Source organism: Trichomycterus rosablanca, chromosome 2 (genome assembly GCF_030014385.1).
Source record: "Trichomycterus rosablanca isolate fTriRos1 chromosome 2, fTriRos1.hap1, whole genome shotgun sequence".
NCBI lineage: Eukaryota > Metazoa > Chordata > Actinopteri > Siluriformes > Trichomycteridae > Trichomycterus > Trichomycterus rosablanca.
In genome coordinates, this window is record NC_085989.1 from 20,384,393 (window position 1) to 20,407,266 (window position 22,874).

Below are 22,874 nucleotides of genomic sequence, written 5' to 3' on the forward strand. Positions count from 1 at the left end.
AATCAGGGAAGAAACTTTTCTGAAGTGGGTTAGATTACAGGCTCCAAGGCCCTGGTAAAAGGGTGGGGGCACAGCGGGATCTGCAGTGCCCAAGGGGATGAAAGCCTTTCCAGTGCCTTGGCACAGAGGGACCCACGTCTACTCCACCAGCGGCACTGTGACAGCTTTTAAGATTCAGACAGGCATGCTTTTTCAGTCTGCAAAACAAGGGGATATAATCATTTGGATTCTGCTTTGTGTGTGCCTGTTGAATTTAAATGAAGTCAGTCTGTTCATGACTTCACAGATCACAGTATGATACATTGAATATGTGTAGTGGAACAGCTTTGCTTCTACATTTGGGATTTAAACATAAGACGCCTGGTGGGGTATAGCTACCCACTTGGTCAGCTGTTTTATATTTGCTTGAAATGTTTCTTCAGGCTAGCTGCCCTAAGCTCTGTGTTTAAGAAGGCTTTATGTGCGCATCAGCGTTTTCAGGTGTGTACAACTGGAGCAAAAAACTTTATATTACTAGTTAATCTATTATACATTTAGTTTTTAATATTTTATCAACCACTATACTTAAGTATTTTGTAAGTATATAAAGAGCCATTTGCTATGTATTGTTTTCAGGATTGATGCAGTATGAAGTTATGAATAAAATCAGTTTCACATTTTAAATGACACTGCAATGAGGACTAATATTGCTGAGCTATGAGTCTGAAGATGTAAGCCATGGAATCACTTGGCAATGATTTTCTCAGTTTGGTTTGTTATAAAAAATGTGGCTTTATTTTAAGCTGTTAGCCTATTAACAAGCTTTAATAAAACCAGATTTCTCTCCTTTTTAAACCCCCCTTTCCTTTAAAATTATATTATGCTTAATTTAAACTCAATAGCAGACTCCAACTAAACGAACCGAGACACCTAAAATATGTTATCATCCACACCCTTATTAATACAGAGTTGTGTTCTAAACCTGAAGGAATGGATTTGGTCCGTAGTAGCTGTGTCATTTCTTGGCCCTCCTTCTGTAAACGTACTGAATTGCAGCTCTGATGCACTAAGTGAATACACAAGCATTCTCTAAAAAGTGTAAACATATCTAAAAGTGTGTACTAGAGGTTTAATGCGAATAAATGTAATAAAGTCTACAGTTTTACGTATACTATATGGGTGGGTAGCACTATCTCCTCACAGCAAAGGGTTCAGGGTTTGATTCCTAGGTGGAGGGGTCCAGGTTCTTTCTGTGTGGAGTTTGCATGTTCTCCTCGTGTCTACATGGGTTTCCTCCGGGAGCTTCTGTTTCCTCTCACAGTCCAAAGTGAAGTGAATTAGAGATACAAAATTGTCCATTATTGTGTTTGACATTAAAGACCTGATCTGATGAATCTTGTGTAACCAGTAACTACCGTTTCTGTCATGAATGTAACCAAAGTGTGTAAAACATGACGTTAAAATCCTAATAAATGAATAAACACATACTATGTCAGTTTATATAGGCACATTTTGTTGTTTGTTTTCTGTGATATTAACCGTGCCTACTGCATCATACAAATGAAATATTGTACGAACCCCTTTGCTTTTTAAGACCAATCTTATTTGTTAGAATTGTGCATTTAGCTTATTTATTGTATTTGATGTATTGACCCAGCTTGTTTTTTCTCCCATTAGAGATGGTGTCCCTCCCTACAGATATCATCGGAAACAGTCTCGACGTGAGATGCACGAAAGTGCCAAAGCTAATGGACGAGTGCCACTACCTCATATTCCTGTGAGTACTATTCGACTTTTCCTCTCTTCCCTTATCTTGTTCCCTCATCTGCACAAATACCTCAATTCCCTCCTCCCCCCAAAAAATTTATCTAACTATCTCACTGCCCATCATCTGTGTTTTTTTTTTTTTTTTGTAGTTTCTCTTGTCATTCTGCTTTGTTTTTTTTCCTGCCTCCACATTTTTTGTTCTCCCCTGAAATGAATGTGCATTCTTAAGATGCACAACTGTGGAAGGGGTCCTTTGATCATGCGCTGGTGAATAGCTCATGGAGAGGGAACGTGTTGTGCATGTGTGTGTGAAAGCACACTGTCTGAAGCGTTCCTGATGTTCTATGCAGCTTTGCCTGGCTGTGAAGGCCCTCCTTTGATGGCCGGGCTTTCCCGCTGCACCGACTGCACCCTAATTGGAGCCTCTGAGATGGAGTCCAATTTACCAGAAAATCCTGTCATAAGGCTTTCACTCAACATACAGAAAGTGTGAGGGCATTCCCAGTTTAACTCAGTGGTGTGTACATGCACTGTATTAAAAATAAACTGTTTTAAGTCAAGACTTGCAGAAACAATAACACAGTTGGGCTACACTCTCAATGTGTATGCTTTACATCAAAAGAAAGTTGTTTTTGTGCATGTTTGTGTGACATCAGTAGAAGTGGTGCTTTTACTGTCTTAAGTAAACCACTTAATCCCAGAATAGCAGCAACAAAACCTGCGTTTACATATAATTGAGTAATTCTTTAATTGAAAACTTGAATGGTTGATTTTTTTTTATGATTGATTTAACGTAGTGCCGGTCTTAAGAACCAAATGCCCTTGATTTTATTTATTTTTGGTGGACAGCACGGTGGCTCGGTGCATAGTAATGTTGACTCACAGCAAGAAGCTCCTGGGTTCGACTCCCAGGTGGTCCTTTCTGTGTGAAGTTAGCATGTTCTCCCCGTTTCTGTGTGGGTTCCTCCGGGAGCTCCGGTTTCCTCCCACAGTTCAAAGACATGCAAGTAAGGTGAATTGGAGACACTAAATTGGCAGTGAGTGTGTTTGACATTAAACTTGAACTGATGAATCTTGTGTAACCGGTAATGACCTGTCCTGTCATAAATGTAACCAAAGTGTAAAACATGACGTTTAAATCCTAATAAAATAAATAAATAAAATGAAATTTATTTTTGGGAGTAAAATTACTTAAAGTACTCTTCACATTCAAGTGGTTTCTACCATTAAATTATTGTTTTAATGCTAGCTGGTCTTAATTGTCCCTCAGCAGGTGTAACATCCATGGAACACCTTTAAATCTTTACTGTTTTTGTAGTGACTGTGTATTACAATTTTATATAAAATTTTAAGCCTTATGATATTTTAAGCCTTGAATAATCAACATTCCAATATGTTTTATGCTGCTTATTAATAACAATGTTTAATATATCTAGATGAATATGCCATGAAAGGGCAAATTGGATTGAACATAGTCTGACATGTTTCTTAGTTTGATTTTGGTTTATAAAACCCAAGCCCAATAACAAAATATGGATTTACTGCACATTTCCCTGGTCTTACCTTTCACTAAAAATAATTTAGCAAGGTCATTACGTACACTAAAGCTGCACTGCCTTTGTTTTGTATTGCAAATACAAAGCATAGTAAACATAGCTATTGTATTTTCTGTTGATTTAGCTGATGTGTCTTTTAAAAGCGTCTGTGGTTGGGCTACTACAAAAAATGACAGTTTCTGATCAGGCTTTAAAGATGACATATATTGTCTCTTACTTCTGCTTTGAGGCGAGTACATTCCGTTCTTCAGGGGATTTACCTTGCTTTGTCTCACAGAAGAGAGTGGAAGAAAACATGCTTTTATTCTTAAAGGGTGGTCTGCTGCAGCGAAACACAGTCAGTAGCCATGCTTGTCAAGGCTTGACTGATACTGCTGCTTCACTGGGCATGTAGCCATATGGGCTGAGAATGAGACTGATGAATCTAAAGTGAGTCAAGATTTAACACAAAGGGGAACGTAATGAAGAGTCTAAATTGGATTTGATCCTGTAATCAGAATTAAAAAAAGCCAACTGTAGGATTTTGCTGGATGCTTGCCAAAAAATATTGCCTTGTTAATATACAATTGCCTTGTTTAATCGCCTACCTTAAACTCTTACAAGCAGTGAGAGACTTGTTTTATTTGTAATGCATTTGAAAGCAGACAGTTTACAAGCAATATAAAACGGTAGGCAGTGTGAAAGTAGATAAGATACTTTGTGTTGCTTTGTGCTTTTCCTCTGTACACAATTCCTTTTTCTAGCACAAACAGACAACAATCTACAAACACAAATCTGCTAAAATAGGTAAAACAGAGGGGTAGATTATTTTTTTTTTACTTTTAATTATACAGAAATTGGTTAGTACAAGTGTGGTTAGCACTTTAGTACTTAGTAACAAGATGGGCCTTTGATGATTTTTAAAGTCTGCAAAAGACTCGGCTGTTACTCATTCTACCACCTGACTGCATGTACAGAAAAGAGCATTGAATGAGCCTGTATTCCCTGTGTTATCAGGGGTAGGTACAAGGTACAAAACTGGGTTTGAGGCTTGCTCTATAAAGTAGGTCAGGGCTGGTTCGTTTTTGGCTCCTGAAGGGCAAGTGTTGCTGGTGTAAATTGAATGTGGGCAGCCACAGGAAGCCAGTGAAGAGAGTGCAGCAACAGAGCAATGTGGCAACACCTGGGTAAATTAAAAACCTGGCATGGTCCAGCATTTTGAATCTGATTTCATTATTAAAGTTACATTATTGGACGTTACATTAATTCAACTTCTAAGAGAAGAAGCTAGGCAGCAACATGGTGGGCATGGTGTGATCTGAGTCATGAAGTGGGATGATGATCTTGGCATTGGCACACATCCCTAGAAATATATATCAGCTTAGTTTTTCTCGGTTTTAGCTTTACATGATTAGTTGACATCCATTATGAGAGATCTGCCATACCCGCCGAGATGCAGGCTCAAACTTGAGTGTCTGAGGGGGTAAAGAAGTGAATAAGCTGAGTATCGTGCACGTAGGAAGGGTTGGTGAAGCCATGGGAAGGTATGGCTTTATTAAGAAAGCTAGTGTATTAAAAAAAGAAGAGAAACAATGTTTAAACCCATACTGAACCAATGACTTCTAGGTGGGAAAGGGTGAACAGGATAATACTGTGGCTACAGGTCAAGGACGATCTGTACAGATTACAACTTCATGTAAAAAGTTATTAGTACGAGGGATCTTAAAGTTTCCACACTTTTATATTTTTTGTTGTAAACGGTGAGGGCAAAAGGAGTAGTAATCGGTCATGTCTTAGAGACTGAGTGAGCTTATCAGCTAATCAGTAATCATCTGATTACTACCCTTTTGGACTGCTCAAAGAAGCTTTAAGGGGAAGATTATTTTCATGTGATGATAATGTGAAGGCAGTGGTGCATCAGTGGCAATGTGCTCAACCAAAAACATTTTTTGCTGATGGCATTAAAAAGTTGATATGACGCTGGGAAAAACGCATCGGAAAGTGACTGACTAGAAAAGTGATGTCATTTGTTTTTGAAATTCATAATAAATAGAGTTTAAAAAAGTGTATGGAACCCTCATATAATGTATTCTGTAATCGTTTAAAAAAAAAATACGATTGAAGTAGGGCTGTGTTATTTACATTCTATGCCCTATAAGCTATTTGTTTTTGTCATAGCCATTTTTCTTTATGTGTCTGCTAATTGTTGCCACTCTTATCCTGGATAAAACATGATTAAAACTGACTGGCCTTTTCTACGCAGCGCACAAACCGGATACCAAAGGATATTCATGTGGAGCCTGAGAAATTCGCAGCAGAGCTGATCAACCGGCTGGAAGCTGTGCTGAGGGAACGTGAAGCCGAGGAGAAACTGGAAGAACGCCTCAAGAGAGTGCAGCTGGTGAGTGTGCTTCTTAAATACAGGGAGGAAAAAGGTTACCTGGGGTGTTTTTTGGCTGCAAGCCCTATATTTGATGTTGGGTATGTTTATAAGCTATGCTCAGTGAAGTCAACTTGCAGTGTGAAGCAACAAAAGGAAGCTTATCATTTCTGTTATTTCTTTGTGTTCAGTGTCAGGTGAAACACCTGTGCAGGCTGAGACTCTTCCTAATCTGCCTCTGAGTAATGGCTTTGTTTGAAGTGAGCTGGAGTGTAAAATAATTCTGCGCTCTTCACAAAAGGGAATCTTTTTTCCTCCAGACAAAGGTGTTAAGTCTCAAGGCAAACAAGTGCATAGTTTGGCCTCATGTAAAATGCCCTGCTGTCACAGACCAATAGCTTTCTATTATGAAAAGCTTGAAGTTTTGTATTGTCTTTTAATTGATATCACCACTTGCCACATCATCTTATGGGATTATTGCAAATAAGAACCATTAGTTGAGTTTTAGCTTATCAGTGGCAAGTCACAAGTCTGTGTTTTAATGCCTTCTTTAGAGGAAATGAAAGATTTTTTATCTTTATCTACATCAGAATGCTTTTTTCATTATCAGTATTCAAACAAAACTTTCTTTGATTGCCTGCACTGGTTTCACCAGCATTCTTAGTAAATAATACCTCAGGGTTTTTTACGGTACAAGCTTTTTATCTGATTTTCTGATTATTAGAGGATGATGGACTGTAGAGCAATGAGTTAGTCGCCATTAACCTTGTTAGCTAACATATGTGCTGACATTAGTCTCATCAATCATTCTGTTACATTTCGGCTTGGATATTACAGTCAGGTTTGATGTCGACTATCATTAAAGCTGCAATATGTAACTCTTGGTTTTTTTTTTGTTTGCTTATGTAAATGTTAAAGAACACGCTGAAGAACCTTTTGCAGATTTATTTGTTCTCTCCATCCTGATTCTAATGGCTGCAATTTTTTTAGATCTGACCCAATACCTCTTCAGATAGATAGATGGATGGATGGATAGATAGATAGGTGCTTAATTTATCCCAAAGGAAATTATTGGTCTTCAGTAGCTAAACAAGAACAAAAGAAATAAGAACTAGGGTTGTACATTCAAGGTTTATAAATGTGGACCTAATTGGCAATTCAATTTTACACGTTCTGAAGGATTTTTTTAAGCAGAACAGGTAAACCATTTTGACTAAAAATGACTAAATAAAGAGGGTCCTGCAACTCAAAGTAAATCAGTCACTTCCACGATACTGATTTTAAAATCCATCTCACTTGCACTCAACCAATATACACTGTTTGTCAGCTATATTAAAGCTGCCAATAGACCTGAGTTCCAGGTTGCTGGTGACCCACCTCCTGACTGCTGCATGCCAGCCTTTAAGCCGTGCCATAACATTTCCTTCATAAAATGTCCTGGTTTCTTTTAAATAAAGCACTGACCATGTATGAAAAACAGCCTTATAAACTAAAATCAACTATTAAATTACCTTTAATGCCTTTTTATCACTATTGCATGCAGTTTAGACACACTTTTACTGGTTTGGGTGAGAGTCTAAGTCTCATTAATAAAAAATAGTATGTAGACAGACTGTGCTGTATTTAATAAATGGCCGCAAATTAATATTTGTCAAGACTCCAGTATTAAACTGCTCTCAGACTATTGACTGAAAAGTGGTTTTACCAAATGTTATATTTACATTAATGGCATCACAGAATCTAACACTAACTCATTACCTGTAATTCTTGGCATCCCTGCAGGAGGAAGAGGGAGATGATGCAGACGTGTCCACGGCGCCGTCTGTGGTTAGCCACAGGCTGCCTCCAGCAGTGCATTTGCAGCATTATACAGCGCGCTACTCAGATGCCAGCTATGGTGGGCTAGGGCTGCGTGATGCACATGAGGAGAACCCCGAGAGCATTTTGGATGAGCACGTGCAGCGTGTCATGAAGACCCCTGGCTGCCAGTCACCCAAGTCGCGCTCACCCGATGGTCTGCCTGCGGCTAAGTTGCCTTGCCATCCCGCATTATTGCCCGGCACACAAGGAAAACACCAAGCAAGGCTAGTACCCAAGGGTGATCCGACACACATTTACCACCACAAACACGCACAGTACTCACACCATGCCGAGGCAGAAGGCATGAGGCCTTGGAACATCGAGCAGCACCATTACGGCTCTAAGACGAGAAACTATTCAGACGGCCCCAGCGCTATGGATCCCATGGGCTACAGGTATACTATGTGAAGCAAAAGTATTTGTAATTTAGTAGTACCTTAAATATAAAGGGTTACAACGATAGACATAAGACTAAATGCTTTCTGTTGTTTATTTTAGCAGTAAAGGTGGCACAATGTCAAAACGGCAGTCCAAAAAAGGTGAGGATATGCGAAACATGGAGATGCGAGAAACAGTTCCTCCTGACGATATAGACAGGAATCAGAAGATCATGCAGTGGATGATGGAGGGAGAGAAGGAAGTGGGACGGTCCAAGAAGAGCCCCTATGGGTAAGTTCCACTAATCATGCATTGAAGGGTTATGCTAGGGTTCAGACTTCCACAAGAGTTACATTTCACCTTACTAGAACCAGCCGATTACAGGTACAGGAGATCATTATTATTTTATATCGATGTCTGTTAGTGCAATGTAACAGCAAATCCTGTCCGTAATATTATTCCATTCATAAGCTGGCTGTTTGGTCCACAGAGACACAATTCTTGTGAGCAACTGACACTACTATACACACAAATTAAAGACTGTAAAGTTACCATGCTTGTTAATCTTCTGAAACATGGGTAAAATACCCAGCAAAACATCAGTTGGATTGTCCTCTAGATTGTCACTTTACCATTTCATTGTCATGTTTTACCACCGTTATATCCTGGGCAGGGTTTTGTTGGGTATGACTGTCCTAAAATCACTGGATGACTGGACATCAATCTATTCTGGACTTTAGCCATGCCTCCCAGCCTATCCCATTCCCCTCAGCCAATAATGTCAGTAAACATGTAAACATCCAACCAGCCAATATCATATCTAATTGTTGTGCTAACCAAGTGTCATTTTTTTATTTAATATGAAATCACTGTTCAGAGTTAATGGATTTTTAAGTGCTTGATTTTGCATAATGACAATAATTAGTTTCCTGCTCATCACCACACATGACTGAATGCCAGTCTCCTATTGCTTGAGTTACATTACATAAGGTTTAATTTTTGACTTTTTTAAACTGTGTGACTTGCTCATTAGTATGCGTTACCATGTCATTCTTATTCAAATCCGGAGTAACCCTTTTGGACTAATGCTTAACATTCCATTATAAATGCAGGAATATGATCCAATCACTGCTGCATAGTGGATATTTTCTAACCTGCCACATGTGAAGGGTCTTCAGGGGAAACGAGTACAAATTCTGCAAGTAAAAGAAAGTGGAAAGTAGGCCAAGTGAGGGGAAAAAGTTAAACTAGTAACGCCAGGGCAAGTCAATCAGCTTGTGTAATCTCTCATAGTAAGTTTGTATTGTTTAAGTGTGCTCAGTTAAGCTGATCATTAAAAGCAATAAAGTACAGGCAGTCTTTCCAAACATACAGCAGAGTGGACTAACTAATACAGGGTTATAGCAGCAGCACTGACTTCTCAAAGACCAAAAACGTGTGTTATGTAGATTTTCACATTATGTATTCAATACAATGGTGATCTTGATATGCCCAAATTGGATACACACAATTAGTAGGATAGAATAAAATGGCTTGGAATTAATGATCTCTTTAAAAAATTAACACACACACATAAAGTCTTTGCTATATTTAACCCGAGATTTAATGGAGCTTAAATTGTAACTACAACTCTACTACAACAACATTAATATGCTGTAATGGTACAGCAACAAAGTAAGATGCTATTGTTCACTGCTAGCCGAAATGGGGCATATTTATCACCTATGCCAATTGACATTTTATTATGTGAGAAATTAAACTTGCTTTTTCAACTCTCGTTCAGCTTGTTTTCTCTGCACAGTGTGTGGGTGGACATGTTTAGCACTCGTGTAAGATGTTTGTGTTCAAACTTATTTTTGTCTTGTCTTTTTGTGTTATCGTAAAGCTATTTTACATTAAAACTAGATATCGATGCTTTAGGGCTATTAGAGTACCTTCATAGCTGACTGGCATTAAAATACCTCTCATTCTCTGGTCTGTTTCTCAGGAGCATCTCAGGCTCTAAGAAGGCTCAGGGTCACGAGTCAGGCAGGCCGAGCTCAGTGGAGCGGCCGGGAGCCGTACACCCATGGGTGAGTGCGCAGCTTCGCAACAATGTGCTGCCCTCACACCCGTTCATCCAGGACCCGACCATGCCTCCGAACCCAGCACCCAACCCCCTCACACAACTGGAAGAGGCCCGCAGACGACTTGAAGAGGAGAAGAAGAAGTCTGCAACCCTGCAGACCAAGCAGAGGTGAGCTGTGTTTTCTATGCCCCAGGGAAGCAAGTTTGATGTATTATTTCTTTATTTTACTCTTAAGGTTAGAGTATGGCTGCTGAAAAATGCTTACAAAGGTCATTATTAACTAATCATAATTAAATAATAAAATATAAATAAGCCTAAATTAAGTGGTTATCTAATAACGACTTAATACATACTGTTAAATAAATGTAGCCTTTAGCCACAAGCCTGTAGCGAGACATTTCACTTTCAATTTCTTTTATTTCTGGATCCCCCCCATCTTCCAATCTTGTCTTTTTCAATTCCCCTTCCCCATTGTGAATCCTCTGCTGCTTGCTCAACCCACGATCTGATTAGAAGGAGTCAGATCACCACACACACACTCTGACACGTGTTTAATCTGCATCTGCTTTTTTTTATCACCTTCTCCATACACGATACAGCTCTGTGTGGCTCCTAACAAATTATTATATATTATTAAGTCGTTTACTTTTAAGCGAATTGTGTAATTTTAACTTATTATTAAACCATTTTACTTACTAGGTTGTGCCACATGTAATTTATTATAACAAACTTATTTTAATTTTACTCAGTACTGTCCAAGGCCCAGTATACCCCAATGGCCCAGTGTCCCATGATTTTTCTTTAACCCTTTATAGATCGCAGCATCTAAATACCATCCACTGCTACATACATACTGCCTTTTGCTACCTTAAATGGGATATGTGGACAGTGCCTGTAATTATCTTGATTGGTGCGTGTGCCCAGTGTAGTCTACTAACATACTTGGCCTGTCCATGGCCGAGCCTGTAGACAGTTTGTCAGCAGTCACACTCTACCGGTCAGTTTGTTTTAACCTTTTCTTGCACCTATTTGATGTTAATCAGTGAAAACCTGCTCCTTGTGTGTGCCTCGAGTGTGGGATTCAGTAAGGAAGTTTGCCTTAAAGCTCTAATGCCCACCTCTAATGTAGATGGATTTTAATATAAATTTACTACTGTACTTGCTGCATGACTACTTGTGTGTGCGCAAAACTGTCCAAAGCTTTTTCATTTTTATCTGCACACCATTAAAAAAAAAAAATAATAGTCACTAGAGGGCAGATCAGAGCAAAGGCCTCTCTGCAGAGAGGGGAAAAATGCCTGTGCCAAAACAGCGTACTATTATGTGTAATAGAGGGTATTGCAAGTAAGTACATCAGTAGTGTCATTACCATTTTGACAGGGAATTCTGTATGCATTAAATGGTTTGGCAGCTTTACACACACAGATGAGCCATAACATTAGGACCATCCACTTAATTTGCTCTCAGAATTACTTTTACGGTTATTCTGAATGCAGTAACCAAAAGCATGTCATGTTTTATTAGGTCACCCAGTGTTAAATCCCTTTCTAAACATGCCAGCTCTGTTTGATTGTCTTCACAAAAAAATTCTGACCATCCAGTCAATATGCTGTCAATACTGCTCTGACCTATTGAGACATGGAGTCCACAATACGTGGTAGTAGGTACCATCAGCCCCTGTTTCTGAGCAGAAACAGAAAGATAAACACTGTGAACAGAACCAGTTCTGCATCATGAATGTATATTAGGTTTATTACAAGCACTAACTAAACATACTTATCATAATGAAGAGAGATTCAGTCGATATTAAATTATATTACAGTTCTACCTTCATAATGGAATATGATGCAAAATATCCACATAATTCCTGTAAAAAAAAAATAAACCTAACTTTACGCACATACACAAGACAGCATCACAGTTTGTGATTTCAATGCATAATAGTTTCTTTTCACTTGAAAATGGAACCACAGCTCTTGCCCTAAAAGAAACTGCCACATGAGCATTGTAGGTTGGTTACAAAATAGCGCTCGGAGCTTGTGTGTAGATATTTGCGCCTTCACTCTCAGTTTAAACCAAGCGTCAGCTTTTGAAAATGAATAAAAATGTTATTACTGACATCATTGCTTGTCTTTTACTGTTAATCAATGTCTTCTAATTCATGAGTTGCTTGAGTTTTTGACTATTTAAAAGAAGATGAAGATTTATTGAGAAGAAAATGAATACACCTCTGTACTGTCAGATATGTCTGACAGCAGATGGAATGTAAAGGTGGACCTCCCCCGGTTCTAGTCTTGTTCGTGTTGACATTGGTTGACATTGGTTGACATTGTTTGCACAGTTGCACAATTCATATCGCCATAGCCTTACTACTGCAAATGCAATATATATATATTTTTTCAAATGTGTGCTTTTTATTAAAAATGTCTGGTTATGTAATAACCTTTTCTTTCATTCTTTTATGACTGTAATGCTTTGATCACACCATTAAATTCATCATTGCTTTTTCTTTTGTTCTGCAGACACAAAGTAATAAAAAAGCAACCGTGCGAGAACATCACTGTGGCCTATTACTTCTGTGGCGAACCAATCCCATACAGAACCTCAGTCAAAGGGAGGATCGTCACACTGGGACAGTTTAAGGAGCTGCTTACCAAGAAAGGGAGCTATAGGTAAGGATGTCCTCCATTTTTTTGCTTTTATAAACAGTAATTAGATGTCAGCAGGCTGGCGAGGTGTCTCCAATGTTGTCTTATATTGTTAGGATTGTCAGATCGTATAAATAGTTGGTGTAAATGTATATCATAAGATTTTACACAGGTTTGATAACACTGAGTTGTTAGTTTGCACATCCACCAAATTACTATTATATTGATTAGTAGTGACTGTAATAGAAGAAAATAATGTTGTTCTGATGACTGCACTTTTTGCTTTTATCTGATCTTTAGAAATAAATTATTTAAATATCATCCAGTTAAAAAAATATTAAACCATATTGGTCTACTACAGCCACTCCATTGATCTCTAAGTAAAGCCACATATAAAAGTGCTATATTTTGCCCCTTCTATTTTTTTTTTATAGAATATGCAGGGCTATTTACCAAATGAATAGTGGTCTTTAGCATATGATTGAATGTTCCTTTTGGTTAAACATAATAAAAAAAACTTACGAATGTTTATAGTCAAGGGGCTATATATTCCACCTGCTCATATTAAAACACATTCCACTTCCTCAAGGTGACTGCCAATGTGTGCACCAAGAATGGTTTTGAAATAACAACTGTCAAAAAATCCACATTAAATCTATAACGATAGTTGTACAAACTTAAAACAGGGCAATATTCTGTGTTATTTCATATTGTCAAGGTATATGCAGTATATGCAAGTCCTATCTAGACTTTGTTACTGGGTTATGTCAAAGTTTTGTCTTCTCCCACATACCTTATAAAAGTTATAAATAGATATTTTATATGTTGAAGAAAAGATGTATGCAACACATTTCACCCATGTGAACTGTCCCACTAGTTGTGTAATCACAGCATCTTAATAGACTTTCACTTGGCCATTTGGAGATGGACTTTCTACTGCTCTAAAATGTTATCTTGTTGCATAATTGCACCTTGAATGGAATAGAAACTGTAGGCAGGTTATTTTTTTCCCCATTAAAAGATAATTTCGTGTTTTATTTCCAATTATGGCATGTTGTCCAAGTTTTAAAGCAGTAAAGCATTTCCAAACCATCACAATATTACCACCATGTTTAACTGTTGGTATGATGATGATACGGAATGCTGTTAGCTCTTAGTGACTTTCATTTTCAACTCATCAGCTTTTGCAAAATTGTTCTGTTTTGCTTAGTTTTTTAATGAAGTGATATTATGTATCTTTTCTGTAAGCCATGCAGCTCTTTCAGTGTTTATCTGGTATTTTTGTGACTTTTTGCATTCCTATGTGAAGCATGTCAGAAGCCCATTTCTCTAAAGCATATCCTGACCGAGTGCCCAGCATTTAACAAAGAAAGACGAAGATTAGAATTGCCTGAAATCATAAGAGAGACTCTCAATCAGCATAATACAATAGCAGTTCTCTCTCATACAAGACTGAATACACACAACAGAGCCTAGAAAAAAATTTAAAACTACTTTTTCCATGAATATCAAATAGCACAACAATGTGTGAACACAGCATTAAAAAAAAAAACTTTTGCATGAGGTGTTGGTGCTTTTAAAAGAATTTTGGCAGCCTAGCTACTAAAGGGAAGGCTTACCACTGTTCCAAGTTTACTTTTTTGGAGGTAATCACACTCACTCTGGTTCACCGGTGTCCCAACGCCTTATAAATTGCTTTGCAACACCTTGATATTTCATGAATAATTTTGAATGTGGCATAGTTGAGACCTTTTGGCCTATTTTTACATTTAGTGTTCAGCTAGGTCGTGTTTGTTGTATATGTAAATTGATGATCTACAACCCCAGGAGTAAAATCAGGAGGAAGGCAATTTTTTGTTTCTTTTTAATAGCACTGCATCAGCACGATGCAAGTCACTAATGTGTACATTGTTCCATGTATATTTACATTGACTTGGCAAGCATCATGTAAACAATGGTGAGCTGTGATGGAAATTGTTTGGTTGTCTTCTGATGTGCTGTGGTACAGGCTAGTGGTTGGTGGGCAAAAAGATTCATTTGTATTTTTACTTTTGTCTTTAGGACAATTAAATCTGTGTGATGTTTAAACAGAAAATTGTGCTACATGAAGCAATGGAGCTTTATACAGAGGACAGTTTGTACAAACTTTCTGATTAATGGCAGACTGTAGAGAATACATTTAACCAGAAACATACTTTTTCTGTCACAGGTATTATTTTAAGAAAGTGAGCGACGAGTTTGACTGCGGTGTGGTATTTGAGGAGGTGCGTGAAGATGATGCCATACTGCCCATCTTTGAGGAGAAGATCATTGGTAAAGTGGAGAAGATTGACTGAAGGTCTTGAAGGTGGTTAGCATAGCGGGCAGAGTTCAACCTTTTAGGAAAAGCTACATGGCAGCCAGAAGGGGAAGAAGCAGATGGTGCCAAGCTGAAGTGGGGCTGCTGATAGATGGAACTGTGTATGTGAGGGTGGGTCTGGGGAGGAAGAATTGATGTGTGTGTGTTTGTGTGTGTGTATATATATATATATATATATATATATATGTGCACGGAGAGAGATAGATGCAACAATAGAAGAACTGTGGGAAGTATACGATGAACTTCACGGCTTCTATCACTGCACTGTAGCCTCTTCTGGTCTCAGCTGCCCTGTGCTGCTGGTCATCGTGGCATGCAGTGAGCTTTTGGACTTTACAAAGGAGCGAGGCAGCACACTCACCATACTGGTATATTCTAACTTTGAAATGTAATGTAGCAATGTAAAGTTTGAGTAGAAAAAAATGAGTTGCTAAGAAATATGTTTACTAAAGCTGCATATTTTTGATATGACTTATCAAGGAAGGTATTCTTTCTAATGTAACATCTCGTAATTTTTATATGTACTGGTACCACATGTACAGTCTGTTTAAAACAACAAAAAGAGGAAAAAAGTTTTATAACTATTTAAATATTTAAAAGGAAAACCCCTATTGGCTTGTTTTTTAAAGCTGTGGCAGATCGAGATCATCATTTTCATAAGGACCTTTTGTGCAGGAGGCTGGATGAAAACCGGAAACCATAGCTCATGCTCCACCAAGTGCTTTTAACTTTTAAATGCAACCCTATGTGTTCTCCATCTAACTGCTTTAAGCCGTGGTCACACCGTACTGTCGGTGAAATGCAATATTAATTTTAAAAGGGAAAAAATTCTTCAGTTCTTGCATCTCGAACTTCCACTTCCAATCCCCCATCTCCCACTTTTGTTCGTTCCAATTTCCGATTGTGAATCTGCTGCCGCTTACACAGTCTTCAGTCAGATCGAGGAGAGCTGGATCACAGCACACCCCCTGTGACACGTGTCTGATCTGCAGCCGCTTTATATCTTCTCCCAGTGTAGAGTTGCCACACAGAGCCGTATCACGTATGGAGAGCCATGCCAATTCACCCCAACTCCCTTTCCCATCCTTGCGCAAGTGCCCGGACCAGTCCTAGAGATCTGCATATCACAGTCGGAAGAGACCCTGTCTGACCACCCCCCTCCCAAACGTGGTGAGGTCAGTGGCTGGGCTGAATTCAGACACTTTGCAGTGATGTATTGCGCCACCAGAGCGCCCTGCAAGAAACACTTGAAATTACCATTTACTAAACTTGACAAATAATGGAGCTGCTTTGCCAAGATGACCACTAACTGTTTGGCAGTTTAACTACAAAATGTTTTGTAAAATAGGTGTTAAACAAAAATGTATAAGCAAATTACATGCACACATGCAAGCAAAGTCCACAGTTAAACTGCAGGACAATGGCAGACTAATTTAATGTCTGGTCTTCCATTCCCAGCATGGTCACTTACATTTCACATGCCCATGTGAACGGCTAGTCTTCGCTGCGTCAATGTTTCGGGCGATACAATGGTAGAGTCGTTTGTCTTTAAACGATCATGCCGTTATGTTGACTGTTTAGCGGAGACGAGGCAGTATCAGACCTGTTGCTTTGTGATTTTTGTTCTTTGACTTTACTTACAGCTGCTGCCGAAATGAAATATGCACCAGTACATTTAGTCATCTTGTTCAGTGGTTCTTAACCTCTTTATCCAAAAAGGGCCAAAAGCTAGTCCTGTATGCCACATGCGTGTTGTCAGTTGTTCATGTCTGTAGTTTAGAAATGTGGACTGCATGTGTATATCTCACAGGGCCACAGGTTGGGAACCACTGGTCTTGGCTGTATGTGGCCAGGCCACAAATGCGCCTTTAACATGGCTAAATATATAAGCAATGAAATGCATCTATGGAATCTTACACAACACATCAATGATTTGTAACAGATTTATATTTTTATGTACTTCATTTCCAAATAAAAACTGAAATGTTCTCAGTTGATGTCACTATGCTTGCATATTTTCAAGTGGTCCATGTTAGTGGTTTAGTAGGAAAGTGCTGGATTGGTGGCCTACATAAAGATCATGTTTACACTCAGCTGGATGTGTTACAATAAGGTAACAAAGTAGGCTATTTACATCACATTGCTGTAAAATATAGATTTTATTTTTTAATTAATGTAATTCTAGATTAAAATGATAGACATGGTAAGAGGTCACAAAACAAAACACCAAAGAACAATATGCTTGTATGAATTGTGCTATTCATTTCCATTTGTGTTTAATTGAGTCGTTTCCACACATTTTACCTAAACAATTTGTGTCCGAGGATAACCATATTACGGGAATTCTTGCTGGGATGACATGGGCTGATTTTTGAACAGTAAATGGTGCTGCAATGGTATTACATCCTGGCCTTGTGTAGGAGAAACCTGTCATGTACATTTGTTTCTTTTTTTTTCTTTTCTTACACCATCCCATTAAAGTTGTATGCATTATCTGTAAGCTTGAATGAAATGGGTACTCAACAGTGAAAGCTTTTTTTTTTTTTATCATTCGAAAAGTTTTGAATCATGGCAATTACAGCAAAAAAATCATCATGCTTAGGCTTTTTCAGTGGGCATGTAGAGAGGTTCGTAATTACTGTGAAAAGCCTGCAAGTGAGCTCCTCTCACTTTGAATCGATTTTGTACATAGTACATCACGGAGTGCCTTGATGAGCATGATCACGCTCTGCAGTCTCACCCCTCTGCTCTTTCTGAGGAGTAGCAGGGACTAGAATCATTGCCTTTTTATTTGAAGCCTTATGTTTTTATTTTGCCTCAATGTATGAACTTATTTCTGTTAGTTTATCATATGAAGTGTTGTCCCACATTTGAATAAGCCTTTTTTATGTAAATATGTACATTTTTATGTGTCTTCAGCCAGCAACCTGATTTGGATAATTAGTGCCCTGGTTCTGCTCAAGTGTGCTGAGTTGTACAGTTATCATTTTATGGTACGTTGAAAAATAAAGACATGTAATAAAACTGATAATTCTCTTTTATCACTCTGACATTTCATTTGTTGGCACCTCAAGTCTGTGTGCTGTTTGATTTTTGGGAATTGGCAGAAAACAAAATGCCATGCTATGCCATGATTGCTTCTGTACTTTCACATACTATACAGATGGTGGCACTGTTGGTCTTTGGAACAAATGAGACTGGAGAAAACAGTATTACTTACACACGGTGTAAAAACTTCCTAGACAATCTAAGCAGTATATACGCCGATTAAGCATAACATTATGGCCATCTTCCTAATATTGTGTTGGTCCCCCTTTTGCTGCCAAAACAGCCCTGCAACTGTGATGCACTGTGTATTCTGACACCTTTCTATCAGAACCAGCATTCACTTCTTCAGCAATTTGAGCTACAGTAGCTCGTCTGTTGGATCGGACCACACGGGCCAGCCTTCGCTCCCCACCTGAATCAATGAGTCTTGGCTGCCCAAGAGCCCGTCACTGGTTTACCACTCTTTCTTCCTTGGACCACTTTTGATAGATACTGACCACTGCAGACCGGGAACACCTCACAAGATCTGCAGTTTTGGAGATGCTCTGACCCAGTGGTCTAGCCATCACAATTTGGCCCCCTGTCAAACTCGCTCAAATCCTTCTAACACATCAAATTTAAGGAAAAAAAATCTTCACTTGCTGCCTACTATATCCCACCCACTAACAGGTGCCGTGATAAAGGGATAATCAGTTTACCTGTCAGTGGTCATAATGTTATGCTTAGTCGGTGTATGCTCTTGTTTTGTCTTAACTGCAGTAACCATTATTATTGCTCCTTCTTGGTTCTACCTAAATGATCTGCAACGTGCTTATTTTTGTGCATGTAGTTTTTTTTTAAATGAAAAATACATTTTCAACCCTTGCATAGATAGCACTGTCTTTAAAACACTGACCAGCTGAATCTTTAACATCAACTCTAAACTCACCATATCGTATCTGTATAGCCTTGCTAATGAGCCTTATATCAGTGTTCATGGTTTTAAATGGGATGTCCATTTACTTTTGGCCATAATGTAGGTATGTCTTATCTCTCCACAAAACACTGCCTCAAGTGTTGTCAGACATCCAGATGACTAACAAACAGTTTAGAAACAACTTTACTCAACACACAATAGCAAGCAATATATTGTTTTACCATCTACTGTCCATAACATTATTAAACAATTCAGATAATTTGAAACATTTAAGAGCAGAGAACCAGTACTGAATACCCATGCCATTTGATCCCTCAGACAGCATTGCATTAAAAAAATTACACCCATAATACATTCAACCACATGGACTCAGGAGTACTTCAGAAAACACTCGCCTGAAAACAAATGTTTGTTGATGGTCTGATAAATCAATCTTTAAAATTGTTTTTGAAAATGTTGGTTGGCATGTTCACTGGGCTCAAAAGCAAAGTTCAATAGCTAATGTCTGCAATGGAATGAAAATTTGTTTATGCTATTAGTAAGGGTAACTAGCATTTAAGTAAAGGCAACGTTTATGCTGGGAAATAAAGTATGTATTTTTGAGCCGCATGAGCATCTATCTATATGACAATCAGCAACACAAAGCCAAGCTACATTCTGCATGAGTGGCTTCATAGTAAGAGAGTGCAGCTACTAGAATGACCTGCCTGCAGTCTAGGCCTGTATAAGATTGAAAACTATATTAAAATATAATTTTGGTGGATCTTACTATTTTTTCCCCCAATTTTCTCCCCTAGTCGTATCCAATTACCCTGATTGCGTTACGCTTCACCTCTACCGATACAACCCTCCACCGTTGACTGAGGAGCTTTGCAACTGACACACCAACGTGTGTAGTACCGACTACCTCTTTTCACCTGCACGAGGCGAGTTCAAATGCGGATCAGCCTTGTGCACAGAGAGCCACACCCTGATCAGCATTATTGCCCAACTGCACAGGCGCCATCAATCAGTCAGCAGTGGTCGTAATTGCACCAGTTATGAGAAACCTTGGTCTAGCTCATCCTACCCTGAACAACAATAAATCCGTTGATCATGTGGCTGCCCAGCCTAGCCGGATTCGATCTGATGTATTTGAAATCCCAGCTCTAGTGCGCTAGTGTATTTTACCGCTGCACCACCTGAGCAGCCGGATCTTACTATTTTAACTAACCGACTAACTGCGCTGCTGGTATGAGTGTATCAGGCACTGGAGCACTGCTGTGGCTTTAAACAGTGTACACTCTTTGGCCACTTCTACAATCAGAGATCTAGGACTTAAAACCTTCAGAGCTTAGTGGTGTTGCTAGTCCAGTTTTAGGAGTTTTAGCCTTTATAAATGTTTAGTGATTCCCTTTACATGTACCAATGTGGGATAGCACCGTGGTTGGGTGGGTAGCACTGTTGCCTCACAGCAAGAAGGCCCTGGGTTCCATTCCCAGGTGGAGCAGTCAGGGTCCTTTCACTGTGGAGTTTGCATGTTCTCCGCTTGTTTGTGTGGGTTTACTTTGGGAGCTCAAGTTTCCTCCCACAGTCCAAAGACATGCAAGTGAGGTGAATTGGAGATACAAAATTGTCTATGAGTGTGTTTGACATTAAACTTGAACTGATGAACCATGTGTAATGAGTAATTACCTGTCCTTTCATTAATGTAACCAAAGTGTGTAAAACATGACGGTAAAATCCTAATAAATTAATTAAATGAATGTTCCAATGTAACAAACACTGCCAGGTCATTATCATGTTAATATTGCTGCTGTATAGTGAATTGTACACAACCAAAAGACTTGGTCGATGGTGGTCCTATGACGGTCCTTTTCTATTCAGTCATGTTTGCACTAATACTAGTATTTACTACTAATTGCCCCTGTATAGTAGGTGTAAATAAAATGACGAGCACGTGTTGATACAAGAAAGGCCATTTATTTATTCATTTTTAATACTGACTTCATTTATCATTGACCTATTCTAGAGGGAAGCATCTGTTGCCACAAAATGTGTGCATATATTGTTAAGCATTAATAGTTCCCCTTAAAAATATGCAAATCACGCATACCATGGGCACTAATACACCCCCATAACATGACACTTTAGCCCTCTAAACGTGACACTCTAGGTGATCCTTTTCTTATTTCCCCTGAAGAACACAATCTAGTATTTCCATAATCAAGGTCAAATTATTGTACCGCATTACACATTTTCACCATGCAGCAGCCCCTTCAGCCTGAGAAGAAGTTGGCTGTGATCCTGGATATTGCTGAGAGATGGCTTGCACTGCACAAAACACAGACTTAACTATGAATGCAGTAATAGAATAATTAAGAAAATATGTTAATGTTTCACTGAATTTTGTCCAGAATGTTTTGTGGTGGATTGTTGTACCAAAAAACCCAATTTTTTAAAAAGATTCTATTTATGATTTTCTCAGTTTTTCTCTCAATAGTCGTATTTAATTACCCAGTATATACATTGATCAGCCTTAACATTAAATAAAGGTTTAGAAGATGACCAACTCAAACAGCAGCAATAGATGAGCGATCGTCTCTGACTTTACATCTACAAGGTGGACCAACTAGGTAGGAGTGTCTAATAGAGTGGACAGTGATCATCCACCACCTAAATAATACCTACTCTGTAGTGGTCCTGGGAGAGTTCTGACCATTGAAGAACAGCATGAAAGCAGGCTAACAAAACATGCAGAGAAACAGATGGACTAGAGTCAGTAATTGTAGAACTACAAAGTGATTCTATATGGTAAGTGGAGCTGATAAAATGGACAGTGAGTGTAGAAACAAGGAGGTGGATTTAATGTTATAGCTGATCGGTGTACACTGCTGCAGACCCCTACCCTGGCCAGGAACAGCCACATCTACGCTTTACCACTACGTCACCCATATACCAAACTTTCAGTTTTTTTATTAACATCCTCTTTTGCAGTCTGTTCTCTAATTATTCATCCCATATGGCTTAACAGTGGTGTTAAGCACCACTGTGCTTAACAATGATCAGACATTGTGGGTTAGCATTCTTCGACAGATGTAGGTCATAATCTTGACTCTTCAGACCATGTTACTTTTCCATCGCTAAGAGTGTTCTTTATACCAAGTTATGAGTTATGAAAGCTAATGCATTAGCTTTGCATACAGATTTTATTCATGATAGCCCTCCCATTAACTTCAATGTTGTGTTGCAAAGTACAGATCACAGGGCAGACACATTAACTCACACTTAGGGCAATACCAGCAGCTCTCTTTCTTTTCAGTTGATGGGCCATTTCAGCATTTCCTTTCATACTTAATTTGCATAAAAGCAGTGAAGTGCTTGTTTTTTTCTGACTTTTTATTTTTAAGGTGAGCTGTCCAGGCTATTCCTGCCTTGCTCCCAGTGTTTCCTGTTTTCCAGGAAAAAGCGATTGGTGAAAATAATAAGGAAAAGAATTGGGAGCTCTAAGGAGTAGAATAATGAACCAGATATTTGTTTCATCTTTGATCAAAAATTCTGTTTTTTAAGGCTGGAGTGTGCATTTTATTATCTTTGTTCGTCGTTTTCTGCTAGCTGGGACATCTTCAAGTGATGAAGTGCACTGCATAGGCTCCCTGCATTAAGATAATCTTACTCTCAGGGGAGATGTTGCTATGGTGACTATGGACTATGTAGGGGGTTGGTAATCGGTATGGTTTCTTAACTACAGTTCTGAGGAGCCATTGACCTGCAAGGTCATGGATTCATAAGTACAATCAGAAAGGACACCATAATACTGAAAACCTTTGGAAGAGTCTTTAGTCAGAGAGTGGGTCATATTGGAAGACCAAAAGTAAGTAAAGCAGAACATATCCTAGGTGTAAGAGCGCAAGTCTAAGCTGAACACCCGTGATCTTTGATCCCTCAGACGGCACT

General features: G+C 38.8%; 1 protein-coding gene across 1 annotated transcript in view; it reads left to right on the top strand.

The window, feature by feature from the left end:
- axin1 (axin 1) overlaps positions 1-18,005 on the top strand; it is a 34,469-nt gene extending 16,464 nt beyond the window's left edge. The window contains exons 4-10 of the mRNA XM_063012484.1: positions 1,657-1,756; positions 5,545-5,682; positions 7,444-7,916; positions 8,020-8,190; positions 9,887-10,135; positions 12,490-12,639; positions 14,825-18,005. Coding sequence (XP_062868554.1) covers positions 1,657-1,756; positions 5,545-5,682; positions 7,444-7,916; positions 8,020-8,190; positions 9,887-10,135; positions 12,490-12,639; positions 14,825-14,951 — 1,408 coding nt within the window. The 3' untranslated portion in view covers positions 14,952-18,005. The remainder of the gene's footprint in view (positions 1-1,656; positions 1,757-5,544; positions 5,683-7,443; positions 7,917-8,019; positions 8,191-9,886; positions 10,136-12,489; positions 12,640-14,824) is intronic.
- Positions 18,006-22,874: the final 4,869 nt, after the last annotated feature.